Below are 24,885 nucleotides of genomic sequence, written 5' to 3'. Positions count from 1 at the left end.
ATATATATAGATATAATAAGGAAAAGATTGTATACAAAAAAAAATTATTACAAAGGAAAAAATTACTTAGTCAATTGGAATGCTCTTACCAGGAAGCCTATCATGAGGGGTTGATGAGCTCTCTGTTTGAGACGAATTGCCCTCAGGAGACACATAGTCTGTATTGATGGCCTCTACCCGGTCCACATATAAACTGAATGGCCCGTATTGCTTATCGATGAGCCCTATGCCAATTGTCTTGACATACTCGGTATTAATTTTGCGTTGTTCCTGGATAACCCCCCAGTTAGTGAGAATAAAATCCTGTAGAGGAATCAGAACCGTTTCCCATTGTCCCGGAGTCTTCAAAAACAGTCTGTGCTGGTAAATGTCTGCAGGTAACGGAGAATCTGCTTGAATGTTGACAAAATACTTGCGACGGTCGCCCTTGACCCTCAACATAATGTGTGTGCAACCACGCCAGTCCCAGTGAGGCGGGTCTCCAAACATTTGTGAAACGCTCTCACTGAACCCGCGTGCACGTTGGTCTCTAGTCCGGAACATAGCGTATCCAGATTGTACGACATCTGGTCGGTTTGCTGGCAGATCCAGGTTTAGTACGCCGTGAAAGTGGCCCACCATCTTGGGGGCAAGCGTCGCACAGGCCGTCGCCGCGTCAAACGATGACGACGAAGAAGAAGAGATATCATCAACTTTGCCCGGAAGAGGTGCCGCAGGAGTTTCGAGGGATTCTAGATCAACGTGGGCTGTGGAGTATCCGCCAAGTTCAGAGTCTGAGCGCACGAGAATGTTTTTGAGCTCATTTGTGCGTGCAAAGTCCATGAGTGTTTGACGAACCGAAGGAACAGACGCTGAGAAGAAAAAGTTAGAGTTACATGTATTAACCAATTGATCAATTAAAAAGACTGAATAATCTAAACTTACAAACAACGCCTGCCCTTTGGAGAAGCTTGATGAAGGACATTTTATTTATTTATTTTTAATTTTGTTTTGAAGTCTGTGTGGTGGATTTTTGCGTGTGACAATAACGAGGGCTTTAATAATGGAGGGGCAAAAAAAATAAGAAATAAAAAATACGAAGAGATGAAAAAAAAAAAAAGTTGTAATAAAGGTGTAACAATTTTTGTAATTTAAATTAAAAAAAAAACCTTTCTTAAAAGTGGCAACTTCACAAAAAAGAATTTATACATCAAAAAGAAGGTTAGCATTTCATGAAATGAAAAGAAAAATGTAAATAAAAAAAAAGATAAAATTTCTTAATTTTTTTTTTAAATAATTTGATATAAAAACTGCAAAAAGGTAGTGATTCGACCCAGGATCGAACTGGGGACGTTCTGCGTGTTAAGCAGATGCCATAACCTACTAGACCATCGAACCCTAAACCTTAATATTTTAAAAGTACTTAAAGTCTAAGCGAGCTTTATTTAGAAATTGAAATCTTTAATTTACAAATAATAGGGGAAAGAAGGATAGCGCAGATGCTGATGTTATATAATTCTATAACCCTTGAATAAAAACAAACAAACAAACTAATAGGGGAAAGGAAGAGAAAGGGCTGGATGGTGTAAAGGGTAACATGTTCGCTCGATAGCGGAAGATACTGGGTTCGATTCCCAGAATACCCCCTTTTCCTGAGGATGTGTACGGGAGTATACACCTAGACTGAAAACCATAGGCTACCCTGGTTACCGGAATGCCGACTCTTCCGTACAGTCTAAATAGCCTGCAGGTGATTGCGGGCCGTATCTCTGACGGAAGAGATTAAGAAATACATGGGCGTCCGTGAAGATAAGTGGAAATGGGTTGGGAAGGTTTTGGGACCGACAGACTGGTTCTCCCTGTTCCTCGTAAGCTGGCATCAGGGCCCATCTTCCGGGCTACCGGAGACGCACAGAACAGAAACCACCCGTATTAAAAAGGTACAAATGAAAACCGGCAAGTCACATAGTCAGACAATAAAAGGATAGCGCAGATGCTGATGTTATATAGTTCTATAACCCTTGAATAAAAACAAACAAACATAGTGGAGTGGATGAAAATACACTAAGTGATCACTCAATTGTGGAGTGGGACATCTCTATGTCTCAGAGTAAAAACGGGGATGAAGATTTTACTTCGGTGAAGAGATTGAATATTAAGAATGCAGATTGGGAAAAGTTTGACAAGGAGCTTTCTTCTACCATTAAAGATTTTAATGTGCATAACAAAACTCTAAAATCAACTGACCAAATTGATGACCAAGCTAAAGTTCTTGAGGAGATTGTAAAAAGAGCAATGGCAAAGTCGATGAAGAAAGTTAAGGTGATGAAAAAGTCCAAACGCTATTGGAATCAAGAATTAAGGGAGAAGTTAGAAAAAGCGCTAGAAGCTAAAAGGGAAGCCCGTCAAAGGCAACCTTCTTTGGCTTTGAAACGACAAAAAATTGAAGAGGCGAAAAAAGCTAGAAAAATTTTTGACCACAGTTTGCGTGAAGCAAGTACTGAGCAATGGAATAAATATTTGTCTAGTTTAGAAGGAAATGACATTTGGAAGATTTTGAAGTACATTAATCCAAAAAGCAATGATACCATTATACCACAAATTAGAAAAGAAGATGGAACTCTCACTACTACTGTTGACGAAAAAAGACATGAAATATGGAAGGCACTTCTACCTGAAATTGACCATGGTCTTGATAGAGAGTTTGAAATTGATGACGATTCTCGATGGCCAAAATTAGAGTTTGATGAAGTTGACTCTGCATTGGCTGATACCCCAAATGATAAAGCTCCAGGAGACGATGGAATTACTGGCAAAGTTTTAAAGATGGCATGGCTAAATAAAGACTTTAAGGAAAGGTTTTTCAAGCTTCTCCAAGCTTGTGTAAAGTTTGGATACCACCCAAAAGTCTGGAGACATGGCATTATTGTTGTTATACCTAAACCTAAGAAACCTGACTATTCAAAGCCAAGAGCATACCGACCAATTTCCTTACTTAAGATTCCATCTAAAGTACTGGAAAAAATTATACAAAAAAGAATGACCAAGCTTACAACACACTTACTTCCACCAGAGCAATATGGGGGAAGACAAGGTTATTGTGCTACTGATGCTGTTTTGGAACTTATCCAAAGAATTGAAACTATAGTAAAAAAAAATTTCAGCTATGCTCATTGATATTCAAGGAGCTTTTGATAATGTTAACAGAAATATATTGGCAGACACAATGGAGGATATGAAACTACCCAAAGAACTTATAAACTGGACGTACCAATTTGTAAGTGAAAGAGAAGCTAGTATGCTCATGGACCGAAGAAAAGGATCAGTGCAAAAAATTAGTACTGGAATTCCGCAAGGCTCACCTATTTCACCACTACTTTTTTTGATATATTCCACACCAATGTATCATGCCATTAAAGAATGGGGTGGAACTCCTTTTGGCTTTATTGATGATGTGACTATTACCGTTGAAGGTAAAATTGAAGAAAATACCAAAAGCTTAAGCAACATATTAGAAAAATGTTGTAATTGGGCTAAATCAAGAATGACCAAAATTGATTTGGATGATAAATTGGGTTTTATTCATTTTACAAAAAATGTGAAACCTAAAGATGAAAAAGTGCAACTTACTTTACCTAATGGAGAACTTCGTGAACCCCAGAAGGAAGTTAAATTGCTTGGAATTACTTTGAACAATCTGCTTGATTTTAAATCTCATATTTTGAATAAAATCAATAAAGCAAGAAAAGCTGTTGGTGCTATTTGGCATCTTGGTGGCGTGCAAAAAGGTATGCGGGGGTCTGCAGTTAGATCACTGTATATTGCTTGCGTGAGACCGATTGTCGAATATGGCTTAGAAATTTGGCATCATAAAATCTTGAAAGGAGAAATCCACAAGTTGGAAGTGATGCAGAATATGGCTTTAAGAAGAATCGTTGGTGCTTATCGCACGACTCCTATTGCGGTATTACAAAAGGAAGCTGGTATTATGCCATATAGTATTAGGCTAAAATTTATGGTGGCACGAAAAGCTATTCGTTTACACCTAAATATTAGCAAAACTAATCCTATTAATGGTCATTTGTTAACATTGATTGAGAAATCTCCAATTGCAAAGCTAACCACGCTTTACATGTTGGCGAAAGATGATAGAGACTACCTGAATAAAAAAGATGAAAAACGAAAATGCAAGAGGGTTAAACCTCTTACACTGAAACAACAACAAAATCAGACGATTAGAATTTTGAAGAAACAAGCAATGGAATAATGGCAAGAAATGTATTGGAACAGCAGTAAGGATCTGTGGTATCATAATATCACAGTAGAGTCGAAATGTACTGATAATCTTTCCAAAATGGTCACGGGAGTGATCATGAAGAAAGATAGTCGAAGGATCTTGAGTAATATTACTCAGTTTCGCACAGGCCATGGCAACTTTGGCGCATGGTTTAAAAAGTTTGGAATTGAAAAGGATAGTTACAACTGCAAATGTGGAGAGCTGGAAACAGTTCATCACATTTTAGTTGAGTGTCCTTTGCTTGAAGAGGAAAGAAAAGGACTGAAACGGATATCTCCAGAGATGGACATGTCGACTCTCTTAAACAGTTTAACTGGCTTACAAGAGATTGTAAGCTTTATCTCTGCTTGAAGGGATTAAGAAATACAATTACAGCGTTGATGAAGACAAGTGGAGATAGGTTGGGAAGGTTTGGTTATTTTTAACCCCCTGTTCCTCGTAAGCTGGCATCAGGACTTATTTTCGGGCTGTTGGAGATGCAATGTTGAAGGCAAAATTAAAAGTTTATTATCAAAATGAAAAGATATATAGTATGGACAAGAAGGATAGTGCAGATGCTGATGTTATATAATTCTATAACCCTTGAATAAAAACAAACAAACTAACAAACATAATGAATACAGTAGGATTGTATTTTAGGCTATTTACTTTAAATTTTTTAAATATGAATAAAAAAAACATTTTCGATTTAGTTTTTAATACTGAACATTATTTTTTTCCTTGCTATTTTTTCTTTTCAATTTAGCATCTTGAAAACCCTAGATTGGAAATTTTTAATCAAAGATTTTAATATCTAAATATAATTGGATGCCAGAATGTATATTAAATTAAATGCTTATTAAAATGAAAGTTCTTGTTAAAATTCGTGTTTGGTAAACTTCTTGTTAGATAGACAATTTTAATTAATTATTGAAAGTAAAGTAAGCATACACAATTGAATATCTAAAAAAGAAACGCAAATAGATTTCTTTTAGATTTTCATCTCCCTCAATATTAATTGTTGAAAAAAGAAAGAAATATATATAATGCTTTTTTTGTTGAATAGTAAGATACATATGTACATGCATGATTTTTAATGGTTCTCTTTTTTTGTTTTTTATTAGCTGAATACCACCAAAAGCATTTATGAATGTACACAAAAAAATACCAGCCCTTAAGAGAGCAATTTATAAGCCATATATACTTAAAAAAATACTATAAACTACTTGCCGTTAGTGATCAACCACCCAAGATATTCTTAACCCTTAAAAATATTCACCAATGAAATTTTGTTTCCTAAGTTATTAAAGAAAGCTAATCTTGAAAAAAAAATCTAATTTCTTTTTATTTTAATTTGAAAATTTATTATTTTTAGGAACCATATACTTTTAACTGCATTTGACGAAGCACGTTACATTGTGATTTCTTTAGAACCGGGCATAGTGAAATTAAAATGGTAGATATTAGATATTAACTGAGTCGGATTTATAAATAAATAAATAAATAAGCATATTAAATCATTAATTTCATTTAATTTTATATTAAAAATATATAGTATTATACAAAAAATATTTAAAATTTAACTTTTTTCTTTTTATTCAAATTGTTTACGATAATAATTTATAAAAATCAGCATGAAATTGCATTGTTTGTTTGTTTGTTTTTATTAATTCAAGGGTTATAGAATTATATAACATAAGCATCTGCGCTATCCTTCTTGTCCATACTATATATCTTTTCATTTTAATAATAAACTTTTAATTTTGGCTTCATCATTGCATCTCCAACAGCCCAAAAATAAGTCCTGATGCCAGCTTACGAGGAACTAAAAATTGCAAAAATAGACTTATTTAATGTTTTTAAACTTATAATGGATCATTTAGTTAAATATTAACGACAAAAGTATCACGTGGTCGTATGGCGTAATGGTAGCGCATCAGATTGCAGATCTGCAGGTTCCTGGTTCGATTCCGGGTGCGACCTTAGTTTTTGTTTTATTTTGTTTACAATATTGCAATTAATTGCAAAATTGTTTTTTAAAAAAAAAATTTTTACATTGTTTAAACTTTGTAAATACTTTGGAGTAATAATTTCTTAAAAAATATTAAAATTGAATTTGTTTGAATTTTACTTGTTAATTGAAAGAACTCATGGTATCGACACATTGCAAAAATCTATTCCAAGACAAGGTTAGTCGTTAACACACATTATTCAAAGATTATAATAATACTTTAAAAAATAAATGATAGTATGGGCCCATTATTCAGCCAAAACAAAAGAAGTGCACTTTTCAGGTAAATATATGCCAATGATCTTCAAATTATGAATTGACTACCAATTTGAATACGTTTTTGTATATATTAAAATGAACCTTCAAAAAAAAAAAGAAAAAACTGACGCAAATAGCGAGAGAAGGTTGAAATATTTCAGAACAAAGATATGACCAAATTTGCGGGGAAAAAAAAAAGGAAAGAAAAATGTCAAAATAAACCTAGGCCATGATCTTGGTTTGATGATCATCAGAAGATCTTTAGACTTAAACCGTTAAGCTGAATCAAAACACTAACTCATTTTGTTAGTATTTTTTTACCAACCTTCAAAGTAATAAGCAAAACACTCTTTGTTGGATCAATCAAGTCATGTCCTTGGCCAATGACTTCTCATTAGACTGTTTCCTCCTCCCAATATTTGGTTGATATCATTATCTGAATTTATTTTCTTATGTCTTTTTGCAATCTTTTTTAAAGTATATATAAATAAAAAGGCTTTGTTTCAATAACCCATTAGATAATTCCATTTTCTTAAAAGCACAAAAAAAGTTATTATTTGAAGAAACCGATAAAAAATAAATAAACATAGACATCTGTTAATTCAATGATAAAAATGAAAATGTTTTGTTTGTTTGTTTGTTTGTTTGTTTTTATTCAAGGGTTATAGAACTATATAACATCAGCATCTGCGCTATCCTTTTATTGTCTGACTTTGTGACTTGCCGGTTTTCAGTTGTACCTTTTTAGTACGGGTGGTTTCTGTTCTGTGCGTCTCCGGTAGCCCGGGAAATGGGCCCTGATGCCAGCTTACGAGGAACAGGGAGAACCAGTCTGTCGGTCCCAAAACCTTCCCAACCCATTTCCACTTATCTTCACGGACGCCCATGTATTTCTTAATCTCTTCCGTCAGAGATACGGTCCGCAATCACCTGCAGGCTATTTAGACTGTACGGAAGAGTCGGCATTCCTGTAACCAGGGTAGCCTATGGTTTTCAGTCTAGGTGTATACTCCCGTACACATCCTCAGGAAAAGGGGACCAATCGATTGTATGTTACTTTATCCGGTTGATCAATCGCATGTTGGTTTATTATATTCTATAGGCACTATGGCCGAGCGGTTAAGGCGAAAGATTAGAAATCTTTTGGGATTTCCCGCGCAGGTTCGAGTCCTGCTGGTGTCGTTATTTTTTTATAAAATATATTTAGTTAATTTTTTTTGTGATAAAATTTATTTGCTATTGATTATTGCTTCTTGCTTATTTTCATTCAAATTTTTTAAATCTATATAACATCGGCTTCAATGCTATCATTTTGTTGTGATGTTATAGGTATAAATTTTTAGCACAGGTTGCTTCGATATGTGTGCCTTTGGTAGCCCCGAATATAGGGTTCTGAGGTCAATTCAAGAGAAATAGGGAAACCCCGTTTAGTCAGTACTAACTGTACTCAATCGGTTTACACCTTATTTTACAGATGCCTGTGTGTTTTTTTTTTTTTGTGAAGGGGATGACTCCCTAATTACCTATTTGCCAGGGTTGCCGGAGGGTTTAGATAAGGCTTGTGCTTCCGTTCACTCACTCCTTAAAAAGAAAAGTATCTGATATCCAAGGACTGAATCATTTTCAATAACAAAATAATGAATTTTGCAATAAAAAATCATTTTCTTGTTTGTTTGTTTTTATTCAAGAGAAAAATCATTTTCTTATTGTTTGTTTGTTTGTTTTTATTCAAGAAAAATAATTTTCTTTCAATTATACAAAATATATATCTCTTTTCAAAGGCCCTTATGTAGGTATTATTAAACAACATTTTCAAGTGTTGGCAATCTGGCCGAGTTGGTCTAAGGCGTAGGATTAAGGTTCCTATCTCTTCGGAGGCGAGGGTTCGAATCCCTCGGTTGTCATAGTATTTTTATATCACAAGCATTATTCTTTTCTTTTTTATGGATTATGAAAATTTCTAAAAAAGTTGAGGTTTCGTTGGGTTGAAATAAAAATGGTGTGGAAGAAGTTGGACAGATTGAAAGACAGTAACACTGTTGAAAATACGTGGGAGGGAAATGGGAAATGCCCGTAACAAAATGGCCGATTTCTTATAAATCTGCCAGAAAATTTGATTTTTATCTCCTCTTCGTCCTAATTCGATCATAAAAAATTACCATCTTGGGAATTCTTTGATAATCATCCACACAAACATTACTAAGATTGATTTAATTCTTACTAAAATCCAACACAATCCTGACTAATTTGTCACGTGAAGCCTTTCCATTTTCCCACCCATTTATTTTCAAGTGTGTAAAAAACTTTATTTTTTTTTTCTTTTTTTTTCTGCGGAAAAGCAAGAATTTTTAGTCTGGGCATGTGGTCTACCAAACGTCTAACCCTAACCTTAATCACGGACTGCGCCACCTGCCTTGGAATCACTTTGGACAATCCCGTGAATAAATCATGAGGTCAGAATTCCAGACCTTAAAGTCACGTAATATTATAATATATATATATATATAGAACCCAATTATCTTTCGCCTCATAGTTCCAATTTTCATGTATTATTCTAAGCTCTTCATGAAGAGATTTTACTTGATCAAATATTCATTTCGCGCTTGGAGACCTAATTTTATGAATGTATTCTATCATATGCATGGTATTGGAGTATAAAAAATATGAGAGTAAAATAAGAAGTATATGTTTTATTTTCTTTTACACTACCACAAAAGGCAAAGCGGATAGAGCTCATACCAGTATGACACCAATAATCTTCCTTATAGACACAAAAGTTGAGCACTTTTTACCTCAGCTAAATAAAATATGCTCAAACATTACAAAAACAACACAACCAGATACATATAAATTATTTTAAAATAAAATGAGGATATAAATATTTTTATCTTCATCATTTTTGTTTAAAAAAAAAAACTTGAATGCAAAAGTTGAGTAAATATTTTAAAAAAAGCAAAAAACTAGGTCCTGCCCGGATTCGAACCGGGGTTATTGGAATCAGAATCCAAGGTGATAACCAACTACACTACAGAACCTTAGTCGTTATATGTAAAGATTTATAGCAATACTACAAAGAACCAATATTAAAAATCTGTAATTACTAAAAAATTGGGTTTAATTTAAGGGGAAAGGGCTGGATGGTGTAAAAGATAATACGTTCGCTCGAAAGCGGAAGATACTGGGTTCGATTCCCTGAATACCCCCTTTTCCTGAAGATGTGTACGGGAGTATACACCTAGACTGAAAACCATAGGCTACCCTGGTTACAGGAATGCCGACTCTTCCGTACAGTCTAAATAGCCTGCAGGTGATTGCGGACCGTATCTCTGACGGAAGAGATTAAGAAATACATGGGCGTCCGTGAAGATAAGTGGAAATGGGTTGGGAAGGTTTTGGGACCGACAGACTGGTTCTCCCTGTTCCTCGTAAGCTGGCATCAGGGCCCATTTCCCGGGCTACCGGAGACGCACAGAACAGAAACCACCCGTATTAAAAAGGTACAACTGAAAACCGGCAAGTCACAAAGTCAGACAATAAAAGGATAGCGCAGATGCTGAAGTTATATAGTTCCATAACCCTTGAATAAAAACAAACAAACAAACAATAAACCTTATTTCAGCTTAATAATTAAAATATGTTATTTTAATTAATAGATATTTTATTCTTAAATGAAAGTGGCTTTGTTTCGTAATATTTAATTTTACTTTTATCAGTTATTTACCAAGGATTAGATAGTAATCTACAGGAACAAACAGCTGAGTACTAAAAGAATTCTTTAAAAAGGAGGGGTGTTTTTTTATTATTTTTAATATATACAACAGTTCAAAATTTTTTAAAATAGTTTGAATAACACAATTTTTTTTTTACAGTTTTGATAATTTAAAGTAAAAATAAAATAAAACAATAGTTTTGTTTGAAGTTTACAATAAATGCATGAAATTCGTGGGACCAAAGTTTAATTTATATTGACTTTTTTGTAAGTTACCTGAATTAAACAAAGTATAACTGTAATGCTTTGCTTTCCTTTTCATTTTTTAATTACCAAACTTTTCTCAAAATTTTTTTGATTCAAATATCTGAAAAGAAAAGGAAAAATATAAACTTTTAAAAAGCTAAAGCCCTACGGGGGGCTCGAACCCCCAACCTTGAGATAAACTTTATTTAAGAGTCTCACGCTCTACCGATTGAGCTAGCAAGGCTTTCTTAGGAAAGTAATTTCTATAAAATATAACTAAGACACAAAAAGGAAATATTTATAGTTTTTAAATAGTTAGGGAAGGAAATCTTCCACCAGAGCAATATGGGGGAAGACAAGGTTATTGTGCTACTGATGCTGTTTTGGAACTTGTCCAAAGAATTGTAACTAGTAAGGAAAAAATTTCAGCTATGCTCATTGATATTCAAGGAGCTTTTGATAATGTTAACAGAAATATATTGGCACACACAATGGAGGATATGAAACTACCCAAAGCACTTATAAACTGGACGTACCAATTTGTAAGTGAAAGAGAAGCTAGTATGCTCATGGACCGAAGAAAAGGATCAGTACAAAAAATTAGTACTGGAATTCCGCAAGGCTCACCTATTTCACCACTACTTTTTTTGATATATTCCACACCAATGTATCATGCCATTAAAGAATGGGGTGGAACTCCTTTTGGCTTTATTGATGATGTGACTATTACCGTTGAAGGTAAAATTGAAGAAAATACCAAAAGCTTAAGCAACATATTAGAAAAATGTTGTAATTGGGCTAAATCAAGAATGACCAAAATTGATTTGGGTGACAAATTGGGTTTTATTCATTTTACAAAAAATGTGAAACCTAAAGATGAGAAAGTGCAACTTACTTTACCTAATGGAGAACTTCGTGAACCCCAGAAGGAAGTTAAATTGCTTGGAATTACTTTGAACAATCTGCTTGATTTTAAATCTCATATTTTGAATAAAATCAATAAAGCAAGAAAAAGCTGTTGGTGCTATTTGGCATCTTGGTGGCGTGCAAAAGGTATGCGAGGGTCTGCAGTCAGATCACTGTATATTGCTTGCGTGAGACCAATTGTCGAATATGGCTTAGAAATTTGGCATCACAAAATTTTGAAAGGAGAAATCCACAAGTTGGAAGTAATGCAGAATATGGCTTTAAGAAGAATTGTTGGTGCTTATCGCACAACTCCTATTGCGGTACTACAAAAGGAAGCTGGTATTATGCCATATAGTATTAGGCTAAAATTTATGGTGGCACGAAAAGCTATTCGTTTACACCTAAATATTAGCAAAACTAATCCTATTAATGGTCATTTGTTAACATTGATTGAGAAATCTCCAATTGCAAAGCTAACCACGCTTTACATGTTGGCGAAAGATGATAGAGACTATATGATTAAAATAGATGAAAAACGAAAATGCAAGAGGGTTGAACCTCTTACACTGAAACAACAACAAAATCAGACGATTGGAATTTTGAAAAAACAAGCAATGGAAGAATGGCAAGAAATGTATTGGAACAGCAGTAAGGATCTGTGGTATCATAATATCACAGTGGAGTCGAAATGTACTGATAATCTTTCCAAAATGGTTACGGGAGTGATCATGAAGAAAGATAGTCGAAGGATCTTGAGTAATATTACTCAATTTCGCACAGGCCATGGCAACTTTGGCGCATGGTTTAAAAAAGTTTGGAATTGAAAAGGATAGTTACAACTGCAAATGTGGAGAGCTGGAAACAGTTCATCACATTTTAGTTGAGTGTCCTTTGCTTGAAGAGGAAAGAAAAGGACTGAAACGGATATCTCCAGAGATGGACATGTCGACTCTCTTAAACAGTTTAACTGGCTTACAAGAGATTGTAAGCTTTATCTCTGCTTGGAGGGATTAAGAAATACAATTACAGCGTTGATGAAGACAAGTGGAGATAGGTTGGGAAGGTTTGGTTATTTTAACCCCCTGTTCCTCGTAAGCTGGCATCAGGACTTATTTTCGGGCTGTTGGAGATGCAATGTTGAAGCCAAAATTAAAAGTTTATTATCAAAATGAAAAAATATATAGTATGGACAAGAAGGATAGCGCAGATGCTGATGTTATATAATTCTATAACCCTTGAATAAAAACAAACAAACAAACAATTAGGGAAGGAAATGGGGGGAAAGGGCTGGATGGTGTAAAGGGTAACACATTCGCTCGAAAGCGGAAGATACTGGGTTCGATTCCCAGAATACCCCCTTTTCCTGAGGATGTGTACGGGAGTATACACCTAGACTGAAAAACCATAGGCTACCCTGGTTACAGGAATGCCGACTCTTCCGTACAGTCTAAATAGCCTGCAGGTGATTGCGGGCCGTATCTCTGACGGAAGAGATTAAGAAATACATGGGCGTCCGTGAAGATAAGTGGAAATGGGTTGGGAAGGTTTTGGGACCGACAGACTGGTTCTCCCTGTTCCTCGTAAGCTGGCATCAGGGCCCATCTTCCGGGCTACCGGAGACGCACAGAACAGAAACCACCAGTACTAAAAAGGTACAAATGAAAACCGGCAAGTCACATAGTCAGACAATAAAAGGATAGCGCAGATGCTGATGTTATATAGTTCTATAACCCTTGAATAAAAACAAACAAACAAACATAGGGAAGGAAATGGGGGAAAGGGCTGGATGGTGTAAAGGGTAACACGTTCGCTCGATAGCGGAAGATACTGGGTTCGATTCCCAGAATACCCCCTTTTCCTGAGGATGTGTACGGGAGTATACACCTAGACTGAAAACCATAGGCTACCCTGGTTACAGGAATGCCGACTCTTCCGTACAGTCTAAATAGCCTGCAGGTGATTGCGGGCCGTATCTCTGACGGAAGAGATTAAGAAATACATGGGCGTCCGTGAAGATAAGTGGAAATGGGTTGGGAGGGTTTTGGGACCGACAGACTGGTTCTCCCTGTTCCTCGTAAGCTGGCATCAGGGCCCATCTTCCGGGCTACCGGAGACGCACAGAACAGAAACCACCCGTACTAAAAAGGTACAAATGAAAACCGGCAAGTCACATAGTTAGACAATAAAAAGGATAGCGCAGATGCTGATGTTATATAGTTCTATAACCCTTGAATAAAAACAAACAAACAAACAATAGGGAAGGAAATGGGGGAAAGGGCTGGATGGTGTAAAGGGTAACACGTTCGCTCGAAAGCGAAAGATACTGGGTTCGATTCCCAGAATACCCCCTTTTCCTGAGGATGTGTACGGGAGTATACACCTAGACTGAAAACCATAGGCTACCCTGGTTACAGGAATGCCGACTCTTCCGTACAGTCTAAATAGCCTGCAGGTGATTGCGGGCCGTATCTCTGACAGAAGAGATTAAGAAATACATGGGCGTCCGTGAAGATAAGTGGAAATGGGTTGGGAAGGTTTTGGGACCGACAGACTGGTTCTCCCTGTTCCTCGTAAGCTGGCATCAGGGCCCATCTTCCGGGCTACTGGAGACGCACAGAACAGAAACCACCCGTACTAAAAAGGTACAAATGAAAACCGGCAAGTCACATAGTCAGACAATAAAAGGATAGCGCAGATGCTGAAGTTATATAGTTCCATAACCCTTGAATAAAAACAAACAAACAAACAATAGGGAAGGAAATAGAAGCTAAAAGGGAAGCCCGTCAAAGACAACCTTCTTTGGCTTTGAAACGACAAAAAATTGAAGAGGCGAAAAAAGCTAGAAAAATTTTTGACCACAGTTTGCGTGAAGCAAGTACTGAGCAATGGAATAAATATTTGTCTAGTTTAGAAGGAAATGACATTTGGAAGATTTTGAAGTATATTAATCCAAAAAGCAATGATACCATTATACCACAAATTAGAAAAGAAGATGGAACTCTCACTACTACTGTTGACGAAAAAAGACATGAAATATGGAAGGCACTTCTACCTGAAATTGATCATGGTCTTGATAGAGAGTTTGAAATTGACGACGATTCTCGATGGCCAAAATTAGAGTTTGATGAAGTTGACTCTGCATTGGCTGATACCCCAAATGATAAAGCTCCAGGAGACGATGGAATTACTGGCAAAGTTTTAAAGATGGCATGGCTGAATAAAGACTTTAAGGAAAGGTTTTTCAAGCTTCTCCAAGCTTGTGTGAAGTTTGGATACCACCCAAAAGTCTGGAGACATGGCATTATTGTTGTTATACCTAAACCTAAGAAACCTGACTATTCAAAGCCAAGAGCATACCGACCAATTTCCTTACTTAAGATTCCATCTAAAGTACTGGAAAAATTATACAAAAAGAATGACCAAGCTTACAACACACTTACTTCCACCAGAGCAATATGGGGAAGACAAGGTTATTGTGCTACTGATGCTGTTTTGGAACTTGTCCAAAGAATTGAAACTAGTAAAGAAAAAAAACTTTCAGCTATGCTCATTGATATTCAAGGAGCTTTTGATAATGTCAACAGAAATTTATTGGCAGACACAATGGAGGATATGAAACTACCCAAAGCACTTATAAACTGGACATACCAATTTGTAAGTGAAAGAGAAGCTAGTATGCTCATGGACCGAAGAAAAGGATCAGTGCAAAAATTAGTACTGGAATTCCGCAAGGCTCACCTATTTCACCACTACTTTTTTGATATATTCCACACCAATGTATCATGCCATTAAAGAATGGGGTGGAACTCCTTTGGCTTTATTGATGATGTGACTATTACCGTTGAAGGTAAAATTGAAGAAAATACCAAAGCTTAAGCAACATATTAGAAAAATGTTGTAATTGGGCTAAATCAAGAATGACCAAAATTGATTTGGGTGATAAATTGGGTTTTATTCATTTTACAAAAAATGTGAAACCTAAAGATGAAAAAAGTGCAACTTACTTTTACCTAATGGAGAACTTCGTGAACCCCAGAAGGAAGTTAAATTGCTTGGAATTACTTTGAACAATCTGCTTGATTTTAAATCACATATTTTGAATAAAATCAATAAAGCAAGAAAAGCTGTTGGTGCTATTTGGCATCTTGGTGGCGTGCAAAAAGGTATGCGAGGGTCTGCAGTCAGATCACTGTATATTGCTTGCGTGAGACCAATTGTTGAATATGGCTTAGAAATTTGGCATCATAAAATCTTGAAAGGAGAAATCCACAAGTTGGAAGTGATGCAGAACATGGCTTTAAGAAGAATTGTTGGTGCTTATCGCACAACTCCTATTGCGGTACTACAAAAGGAAGCTGGTATTATGCCATATAGTATTAGGCTAAAATTTATGGTGGCACGAAAAGCTATTCGTTTACACCTAAATATTAGCAAAACTAATCCTATTAATGGTCATTTGTTAACATTGATTGAGAAATCTCCAATTGCAAAGCTAACCACGCTTTACATGTTGGCGAAAGATGATAGAGACTATATGATTAAAAAGGATGAAAAACGAAAATGCAAGAGGGTTGAACCTCTTACACTGAAACAACAACAAAATCAGACGATTGGAATTTTGAAGAAACAAGCAATGGAATAATGGCAAGAAATGTATTGGAACAGCAGTAAGGATCTGTGGTATCATAATATCACAGTGGAATCGAAATGTACTGATAATCTTTCCAAAATGGTTACGGGAGTGATCATGAAGAAAGATAGTCGAAGGATCTTGAGTAATATTACTCAATTTCGCACAGGCCATGGAAACTTTGGCGCATGGTTTAAAAAGTTTGGAATTGAAAAGGATAGTTACAACTGCAAATGTGGAGAGCTGGAAACAGTTCATCACATTTTAGTTGAGTGTCCTTTGCTTGAAGAGGAAAGAAAAGGACTGAAACGGATATCTCCAGAGATGGACATGTCGACTCTCTTAAACAGTTTAACTGGCTTACAAGAGATTGTAAGCTTTATCTCTGCTTGGAGGGATTAAGAAATACAATTACAGCGTTGATGAAGACAAGTGGAGATAGGTTGGGAAGGTTTGGTTATTTTTAACCCCCTGTTCCTCGTAAGCTGGCATCAGGACTTATTTTCGGGCTGTTGGAGATGCAATGTTGAAGGCAAAATTAAAAGTTTATTATTAAAATGAAAAAATATATAGTATGGACAAGAAGGATAGCGCAGACGCTGATGTTATATAATTCTATAACCCTTGAATAAAAACAAACAAACAAACATAGGGAAGGAATATTTTAGTTGAGTGTCCTTTGCTTTAAGAGGAAAGAAAAGGACTAAAACGGATATCTCCAGAGATGGACATGTCGACTCTCTTAAACAGTTTAACTGGCTTACAAGAGATTGTAAGCTTTATCTCTGCTTGGAGGGATTAAGAAATACAATTACAGCGTTGATGAAGACAAGTGGAGATAGGTTGGGAAGGTTTGGTTATTTTTAACCCCCTGTTCCTCGTAAGCTGGCATCAGGACTTATTTTCGGGCTGTTGGAGATGCAATGTTGAAGTTAAAATTAAAAGTTTATTATTAAAATGAAAAGATATATAGTATGGACAGGAAGGATAGCGCAGATGCTGAAGTTATATAGTTCTATAACCCTTGAATAAAAACAAACAAACAAACAAATAGGGAAGGAATAGAAATGGTCGCATCTGCTTGGAGGGATTAAGAAATACAATTACAGCGTTGATGAAGACAAGTGGAGATAGGTTGGGAAGGTTTGGTTATTTTTAACCCCCTGTTCCTCGTAAGCTGGCATCAGGACTTATTTTCGGGCTGTTGGAGATGCAATGTTGAAGTTAAAATTAAAAGTTTATTATTAAAATGAAAAGATATATAGTATGGACAGGAAGGATAGCGCAGATGCTGATGTTATATAATTCTATAACCCTTAAATAAATAAATAAAAACAAACAAACAAACAAATAAAGAAATGGTCACAGGAGTGATCATGAAGAAAGATAGATAGTCGAAGGATCTTGAGTAATATTACTCAGTTTTGCACAGGCCATGGTAACTTTGGCGCATGGTTTAAAAAGTTTGGAATTGAAAAGGATAGTTACAACTGCAAATGTGGAGAGCTGGAAACAGTTCATCACATTTTAGTTGAGTGTCCTTTGCCCGAAGAGGAAAGAAAAGGACTGAAACGGATATCTCCAGAGATGGACATCTCAACTCTTTCAAACATTTTAATTGTTTGGCTTAAAAATTTATTATGAGAACATAAATATATATATAGGAGGAACTAAAAGGATAACGCAGATACTGATGATATATATATATATATTACGAGTTAGTGAAATATAAATAATTTTTGTTAGAAAAGAGGTTTAGTTTAGATTTGATAATGTCTAAGCTTTTTTTTTTTTTGAACATGGGTAGTAAGTAATCCCTTTTCTAACTAAGCCTTACAACAGTACCGTTGTGGATTTATTCCTTAGAGACTAGATCATTCAAAAAATCATATAAAAAATCATACAAAAGTAATACAAAGGATAAGGAGATGATAAAGATGGTTTATAGAATTAACTAGGGAATTCTAGAGACTGATGATTACACTATTGCCTAATTCTTAGATATATCTAATGTATTGAAAAAAAAGTTTAAATAAATAAATAAATGACTAAAGAATGAACCAATTGACAAATAAACTACCTTTTAATTTTTTTTTTTTCCAGACCCTTAAACGCTTTTTCTTTTTTTCATTCGTTACACACCAATTTTTTTTTTTTCAAAGCTTTTTTTTTTATATAAAAATTCTACCAAAAAACATTTTTTAAATACAAGAAATGTATTTTTTAAAAGATCTAACTTACCCTTTTTATAAAAAAGAAAAAAAGAATTATTTATATATATAAAATTAAATACAAAAAAGTAACTCTCGGCAACGGGGAATTGAACCCCGGTCCCCCGCGTGCTGCTTTAGAAGCTGACAGGCGGAAATTCTAGCCACTAAACTATTGCCGAATTGTTATTGTTAAAAATTTGAAGAATCTGAGAACCAGATTCCGCCATGCTTAGGAATACCTCATTTTCAATTATTTTGTGCTGAGCTACATTTACGTGTTATTTTGTTTTATCATCTGTGTTTTTTTTTTTTCAAAAACCCTTTATATCCAAAAATAACCTTCAAAATACTCGGTAGGCTCGGGTCTGCGTTTGGTGACAAAAACGCGGTTGCAAAGAGGACAGGTAGGCTTGATGTGGCAGAGCCATCTGCGGATACACTCGTCGTGGAAAGCATGACCACAGTGCAACACTCTGAGAGGGGTTGATGAGTCTAATGAAGGGGTATTGTTAGTGTTGTTAGTGTTGTTTTGTTGGTTTTCTTCACCATCTTCATCATCGTGTTCGTGGCCAAATTGGATTTGGCAGATGGGACACATGAGAGAGGTAGATGTATAAGATTGTTGATGATTAGAAGACAGAAAAGCAGGGGCTTTGGAGCCAGAAGAGGAGAATTTAGGGAAATGGAGGTGGTGGGATAGATTTAATCTTGAGGAGGAGGAAGAGGAAGAAGAAGAAGATTGGGTAGTTTTATTTGTTTTGGTATTATTATTAGTAGTGCTAGTCGTAGTGTTAATGTTAATATTAGTAGTGGCGTGAGGAGGTTCAGCTAGGTCTTTAGTGTTAATATCATCACCATTAGATATTGAAGAATCAAAGTTTGTAGAATTATTATTACTATTATTATCAGTTATTATTGATTTTTTTTCATCATTTTCATCACTTGGTTCTTTTTCTACAGATTTGACAGTTGTAAGAAATTCGGCAACTGTAGTGACAGGGAAGAGTTTTTCCAGTTCCTTTTCAGACAGACAATTATCTGGGTCTCTTTGGTTTCTCTGGAGGGTTGTTCTTCTTGGTAAAGGTGGATGAGGTGTAGCAGAATTTGGTGCGAATTCATTTATTAGAGCGGAGACAGCGACCATGGAGGGATTGACTTGTTGTGTTTCTTGGTCGAGAGTATCTGTAGGTGGGGCCAATGGAGGATCATAGCCAAGAGCTGAGCGGATGAGGAGGATGATTGCGGAGACGAAGAAAAAGATCATAAAGATTGGGAGGAAGATTGCAAAGGAAAAGAGGAGGATGATTTGGTGTGGTATGGATGATGTAGGGGCGCAAAAGAGACGGTAGATGAATGATCCTACTAACCAGTTCCCAGTGGACTCTCGTTGTTGTTGGTCGAGCTGGTTACGACGAGTTTGATGTGAGTGGTTGTTGTCTTCTGGGCCATTTTCAAGATCTGGTTGGGGTGTGAGAATTGGAGGGGTATTTTGGTGGGCATTCATTATGAAGATATATTATTATTATTTTTTTTTTTGAGATAAGGAAGATGAGAGAAGATTTGGTTAGATTAGATGACGATATATATATATATATATATTTGAAAATGAAAATGAAAATGAATAAATAAAAATAAAAATAAAAATAAAAATAAAAATTAAAAAAAAAAAAATAAGAAAGAGATTAGCAATTTTTTATTTTTTTTTTTTCTTCTTTCTATAGTATAATGTTTAATTTTTTTTTTTTTTGGAAACATTTGGAAGGTGAGAATGATTTATATATATGTCTGTAGATTATTTATATAAATATATATGAGGGATATTTTTTTTAAAAAAAAACCTTTCTTAAAGCTTTTTATTTTTTTTATTTCAAAAAAAAAAAAAAAAAATTCCATTAGAAAGACCCGACAAGTCGCTCATTTTAATTTTCGGAGACTTTTTGGGCTTTTGAGCTTTTGAGCTTTTGGACTTTTGGGCTTTTGAGCTTTTGATTGATTGAATGAAAAAAAAAAAAAAAAAAACTCAAAAAAAGGAAATTCCGGATGGAACAAAAAAAAAAAAAAAAAAAAAAAGGCCTAGAACTAGCCTGATATATACTTAACAGACCTTGATATACACATTTATTTAATCAGCCGATGATGATGATGATAAAAAATAATAAAAAAATTCTTAAATTAAGATTTTTGAAAAATTTCCTTTTTGCCTTTTTTCCATTTTTTTCATTTTCATTTTCATTTCCATTTCTAGTTGGACATGAAAGAACTTCTTCTTCACCATCCACTGGAAAAATCAGACCTATTTTTTTTTTTTTTTTATATTAATGACAATTCTTAATTCAAATTAAATCGCCACTGAAGAATAAAAATAAATAAATAAATAAATGGAATTTTTATTCAAGTCATTTCTACCAAAAAAAAAAAAAAATCTCTTTATACTTAGTAGATTTATTTAAGTAACTTAACCATCACTATTATTATTAATAATAATAATAAAGTCGCGGTTACACAAAGGACATCGCCCACGAGTGCCACACATCCATTTTAATATACACTCTGAATGGAAAACATGACCACACACTAATTGTCGCACAATTAATGAATTTTCAAATAATGACACTATTTTTGTTGTTTTTTGTTTCTCATCATCATTTTTAGAAGATAAATCCTTATTACTAGTGGTGATAGTAGTAGTTGTAGTAGAAGTAGAATTGGCATCACAATTTTGACAATTTTGACAATCTTCATAGCCGAACTGAAACTGGCAAATCGCACATACAGTTGATGGATAACATGTAGAATTACGTTTACTGGAAGGCATAGATTGATATTCTTTAACTAGATTACTGTAGAGCACTAGAGGAGCCATTCTTTCGAGTTGCTCAAATGTAAGGCATACGGATGGACCATTATTATTATTAAGTTGCAAATAATATTGGTTTCCATCAACCCCCCATATTGAATCAGGATCAAGTATTGTTCTTGGTTGGTTTGATACTATATTATCATTAGTATCGTTATTACCATCATTATCATTATTTTCTTCTTGGTTGTCTTGTTCTTTATGAACCCACCGACGATATCCTGTTTCGACAAGTGCGCCGCACGTTATGGGGAAACACAAGATGCCTGCAATTGTTGCAAACACATAGAGACTAATTTTTTCCATATCTTGGCCGTCATCTTGAGATTGAGTTTCTGTGGTTAAAGAACTTGCCATTCTTGATTGTGAATGGGATGACTGGTGATGTCTTTGTGGTGTATTAAATGGTGTAGTAGTAGATGTAGTATTGGATACAGTTGTGCTAGTTGAGTTAATTGTTGTATGTGACATTTTATTTTATTTTATGTTATTTTTAGATATAAATATAGAAATATATATAGAGAAGAATTAGAAGAAGAAGGTAGATAAATAAAAAAAAAAAGGAAAAAAAAAATGAAGAATTAAAGAAGAACATGTTTAATTAATTCATGATTGAGTAGATTTTAGTTGAGAGATTCAAAAAGAGTATATATTATAGTATATAGTATAGAAAGACAATTTTTTTAATATTAGAAGAAAGAAAGAAAGAAAGAAAAACAGCTCAATTTTTTTTTTTTTTTAATATTCATTTTTTTTACTATAATTATATATATATATATATAATTTGATAAATACCAAGATATTTATTTATTTCAATAAAAATTTCAATAAAAATAACTTCAGGGTCCATCAAGAGAGTTGAAAAAAAAAGAAAAAAAAAAAGAAAAAAAAAAAGAATACACAAAGAGAATTGCAATTTTTTTTTCTTCTATTATAAATGATTTTTTCAATTTTTTTTTCTTCTGCCATTTCAAATTTGTTGATGAAATTTTCATTTGTTTTTTCATTATTATTATAATAATAATAAAAACTGGAATTTGAAATTGAAATTGAAATTGAAATTGAATTGGAAATACCCCAGATATGACCCGAGTAATAATAAATGACTAATACTCATTCATAAACATTATATAATCGGTACTACCCGAATAATGTATAAGCAGCACGTAATTTTAACCCTAACCCCTTTAACATTATTATATTATAATAATATAATTCTATATTACATTTCCGTAGAAAAATAATATAATAATTATTAAGTACCCTTGCACCGAAACCATCATTTTCTAATTCCTTACATAAGCCCCACTTTTATTTTATTTTTAAAAAAAAATTGATTATCGCCATCCTTCCCAACCATCTCAAAGCAATAACATTAATAACATCACCAACGACATCAACATCATCATCATCATCATCATCATCATCATCATCATCATCATCTTACAATAAATATATAAATATAAAATTTATATTGCCACCTTTATAAAAATTAATATTTTTTTTTATTTTTTTTTCACCCTTATTGTTATTCTCAAAATCAAACTTATTCTCTGCATATAAAACATAATCCTCTTCAATTTTAAATGGTAACTAAATACATTCTTGATAAAACTTACCTTCCATATCTATATATCTATTTATCAATCCAATTGACTAACCATCTTTAGCTTCATATCCTCTCTCTCAAAAAAAAACAACAAGCAGAAGCAGCAGAAGCAGCAGCAGCAGCAGCAGCTGGTGCTGGTCAGACCGTTTCAGACCCAAACTCTCCAGCTCCAACCCCAGGCTCTGCTACTCCAGCAGGAACATCATCCTCTGTTAACGGTACAGGCATTGGGTCATTGACCTCATTAAACCCATCGACCTCATCTCTTCAATCACACCGTAGTGATCTGAGTTCTATATCTTCTAGTAGAGCTGGTGGATCCAATTATGCTCTTTTAAGACTACAAAAGGATATTAGTGAACTAGACCTACCGTCTACCATGCGCATATATTTCCCCGAGGGAGAGCGCGACCTTATGCACTTTGATGTGTACATTTCTCCCGATGAAGGCTTATACAAAGGTGGCACATTTAAGTTTTCCTTTGCAGTTACGCCAAATTTCCCCCATGAGCCTCCCAAAGTTCTTTGTACCCAACGCATTTATCACCCAAACATTGATCTTCAAGGCCACGTCTGTCTCAATATTTTACGTCAGGATTGGAAACCTGTTCTTAGTATAGATTCAATTTTGGTTGGTCTTCAGTTTTTGTTTCTCGAACCAAATCCTACCGATCCTCTCAATAAGGAAGCAGCTACTCAGTTTGTTAAGAACAGAGATGTTTTCAAGTCTATTGTTCGTAATACAATGTGTGGAGGTTCTCATGATGGTTACAGCTTTGATACTGTTTTGACTGACAGAGTTGGTCTGCCGTCGTCTTCAAATGTTTCTGCGGTTGGATCTTACAAATGATTTAGTAGTAAATAAAAATAATAAAAAAATGATAAAAAATAATAAAAAATAGAAATTCTAAAATAGAAATAAAAAGAAGGGAAAAGAAAATTAATTTTTTTTTTTTGGCTGCCATTTAGTAAAAAAAAAAAAAAAAAAAAAAAAAAAAAAAAAAAAAAAAAAAAAATTAAAAAAATTAAAATTTTTTTTTTTTACAATTTTAATAAATTTATAAAAATTCAATTTTCAAATTATTTTTTTGGGAAAAAACATTGGCATTCACTTCATGGAATATTATAAACAAGAAAACCCAAAAAAAAAGATATATAAAATTTTTTTTTTGGCGACTGGGTTAAAATTTTTTACAAAGTCATAAAAGAGTTAGTTGGGGGTCATTAAAATTTTTTTTTTTTTTTCAGAATAGACAAAAAGAAGAATTCAAAACTTAGTTGTTCTCAGGTCTAAGCTTGCGAACCTCCTTTCCGACTCTCCAGATCTCAAGCTCTCTAATCTCCTGGAGCTCCTTCTCAAACTTGTCACGGTAATCGGGCTGGGAGTTAAACTCAAGAGAACGCTTGGTCTCAGAGCCATCAACAACACGGTCGTAAAGCTCATTAAAGACAGGCTTAAGAGCATCCTTAAACTTGGGAGACCAGTCAAGAGCACCACGGCGGGCAGTGGTGGAGCAAGCATCGTACATGTAGTCCATACCGTACTTGCCAATGAGGGGGTAAAGAGACTGGGTAGCCTCCTCAACAGTCTCATTGAAAGCCTCAGAGGGAGAGTGGCCACGCTCACGGAGAACCTCGTACTGAGCAAGGAACATACCGTGGATACCACCCATAAGGCAGCCACGCTCACCGTAAAGATCAGATCTAACCTCCTTCTCAAAAGTGGTCTTGTAAATGTAACCAGAGCCAACGGCAACAGCAAGGGCAATAGCCTTCTCCTCAGCCTTGCCAGTAACATCCTGCCAAACAGCATAAGAAGAGTTGATACCACGGCCCTCCTTGAAAAGAGATCTGACAGTTCGGCCAGAGCCCTTAGGAGCAACAAGAATGACATCAATGTCCTTGGGGGTCTCAACCTTGGTCAGATCCTTGAAAACAGGAGAGAAACCGTGGGAAAAGTAAAGGGTCTTACCCTTGGTAAGCAAGGGCTTAATGTGAGGCCAAGTCTCAGACTGGGCAGCATCAGAGAGAAGGTTCATGACAATGGTACCCTTTTGAATGGCAGTATCAACATCGAAAAGGTTCTTGCCAGGGACCCAGCCGTCCTCAATGGCGGCCTTCCAAGAAGCACCATCCTTACGGACACCAATAATAACATTGATGCCATTGTCACGGAGGTTAAGACCTT

General features: G+C 34.8%; 8 protein-coding genes across 8 annotated transcripts in view; 5 read left to right on the top strand and 3 right to left on the bottom strand.

Annotated features, from left to right (window-relative positions):
* Nucleotides 1-66: 66 nt before the first annotated feature.
* SAPINGB_P004321 (uncharacterized protein) lies at nt 67-964 on the bottom strand (the record flags this gene model as incomplete). Its single annotated transcript, XM_031999036.1, has 2 exons — nt 67-851; nt 925-964. The coding sequence occupies 2 exons, from the start codon at nt 962-964 to the stop codon at nt 67-69; spliced, it is 825 nt and encodes a 274-aa protein (XP_031854927.1).
* A 1,115-nt stretch (nt 965-2,079) lies between these two features.
* On the top strand, nt 2,080-3,156 carry SAPINGB_P004320 (uncharacterized protein; the record flags this gene model as incomplete). The annotated part of the gene is made up of 1 exon (XM_031999035.1): nt 2,080-3,156. The coding sequence occupies one exon, from the start codon at nt 2,080-2,082 to the stop codon at nt 3,154-3,156; it is 1,077 nt and encodes a 358-aa protein (XP_031854926.1).
* Nucleotides 3,157-3,379: 223 nt separating this feature from the next.
* On the top strand, nt 3,380-4,246 carry SAPINGB_P004319 (uncharacterized protein; the record flags this gene model as incomplete). Its single annotated transcript, XM_031999034.1, has 1 exon — nt 3,380-4,246. The coding sequence occupies one exon, from the start codon at nt 3,380-3,382 to the stop codon at nt 4,244-4,246; it is 867 nt and encodes a 288-aa protein (XP_031854925.1).
* Nucleotides 4,247-11,144: 6,898 nt separating this feature from the next.
* On the top strand, nt 11,145-12,212 carry SAPINGB_P004318 (uncharacterized protein; the record flags this gene model as incomplete). Its single annotated transcript, XM_031999033.1, has 1 exon — nt 11,145-12,212. The coding sequence occupies one exon, from the start codon at nt 11,145-11,147 to the stop codon at nt 12,210-12,212; it is 1,068 nt and encodes a 355-aa protein (XP_031854924.1).
* Nucleotides 12,213-13,883: 1,671 nt separating this feature from the next.
* SAPINGB_P004317 (uncharacterized protein) lies at nt 13,884-16,030 on the top strand (the record flags this gene model as incomplete). The annotated part of the gene is made up of 3 exons (XM_031999032.1): nt 13,884-14,058; nt 14,141-15,042; nt 15,383-16,030. The coding sequence occupies 3 exons, from the start codon at nt 13,884-13,886 to the stop codon at nt 16,028-16,030; spliced, it is 1,725 nt and encodes a 574-aa protein (XP_031854923.1).
* A 2,523-nt stretch (nt 16,031-18,553) lies between these two features.
* Nucleotides 18,554-19,735, bottom strand: SAPINGB_P004316 (uncharacterized protein; the record flags this gene model as incomplete). Its single annotated transcript, XM_031999031.1, has 1 exon — nt 18,554-19,735. The coding sequence occupies one exon, from the start codon at nt 19,733-19,735 to the stop codon at nt 18,554-18,556; it is 1,182 nt and encodes a 393-aa protein (XP_031854922.1).
* A 2,939-nt stretch (nt 19,736-22,674) lies between these two features.
* Nucleotides 22,675-23,547, top strand: SAPINGB_P004315 (uncharacterized protein; the record flags this gene model as incomplete). Its single annotated transcript, XM_031999030.1, has 2 exons — nt 22,675-22,677; nt 22,759-23,547. 2 exons carry the CDS (start codon nt 22,675-22,677, stop codon nt 23,545-23,547), a joined length of 792 nt encoding a protein of 263 aa, XP_031854921.1.
* Nucleotides 23,548-23,971: 424 nt separating this feature from the next.
* The window catches only part of SAPINGB_P004314 (uncharacterized protein), a gene marked incomplete at both ends in the record, with an annotated part of 1,218 nt that continues 304 nt past the window's right edge, over nt 23,972-24,885 (bottom strand). Inside the window, one exon of the mRNA XM_031999029.1 lies at nt 23,972-24,885. This exon is cut by the window's right edge and continues 304 nt beyond it. Coding sequence (XP_031854920.1) covers nt 23,972-24,885 — 914 coding nt within the window.

This window comes from Magnusiomyces paraingens, assembly GCF_902498895.1.
Source record: "Magnusiomyces paraingens strain CBS 517.90 genome assembly, contig: contig3, whole genome shotgun sequence".
Lineage (NCBI taxonomy): Eukaryota > Fungi > Ascomycota > Dipodascomycetes > Dipodascales > Dipodascaceae > Magnusiomyces > Magnusiomyces paraingens.
This window is presented reverse-complemented; position numbering and strand designations above follow the sequence as displayed.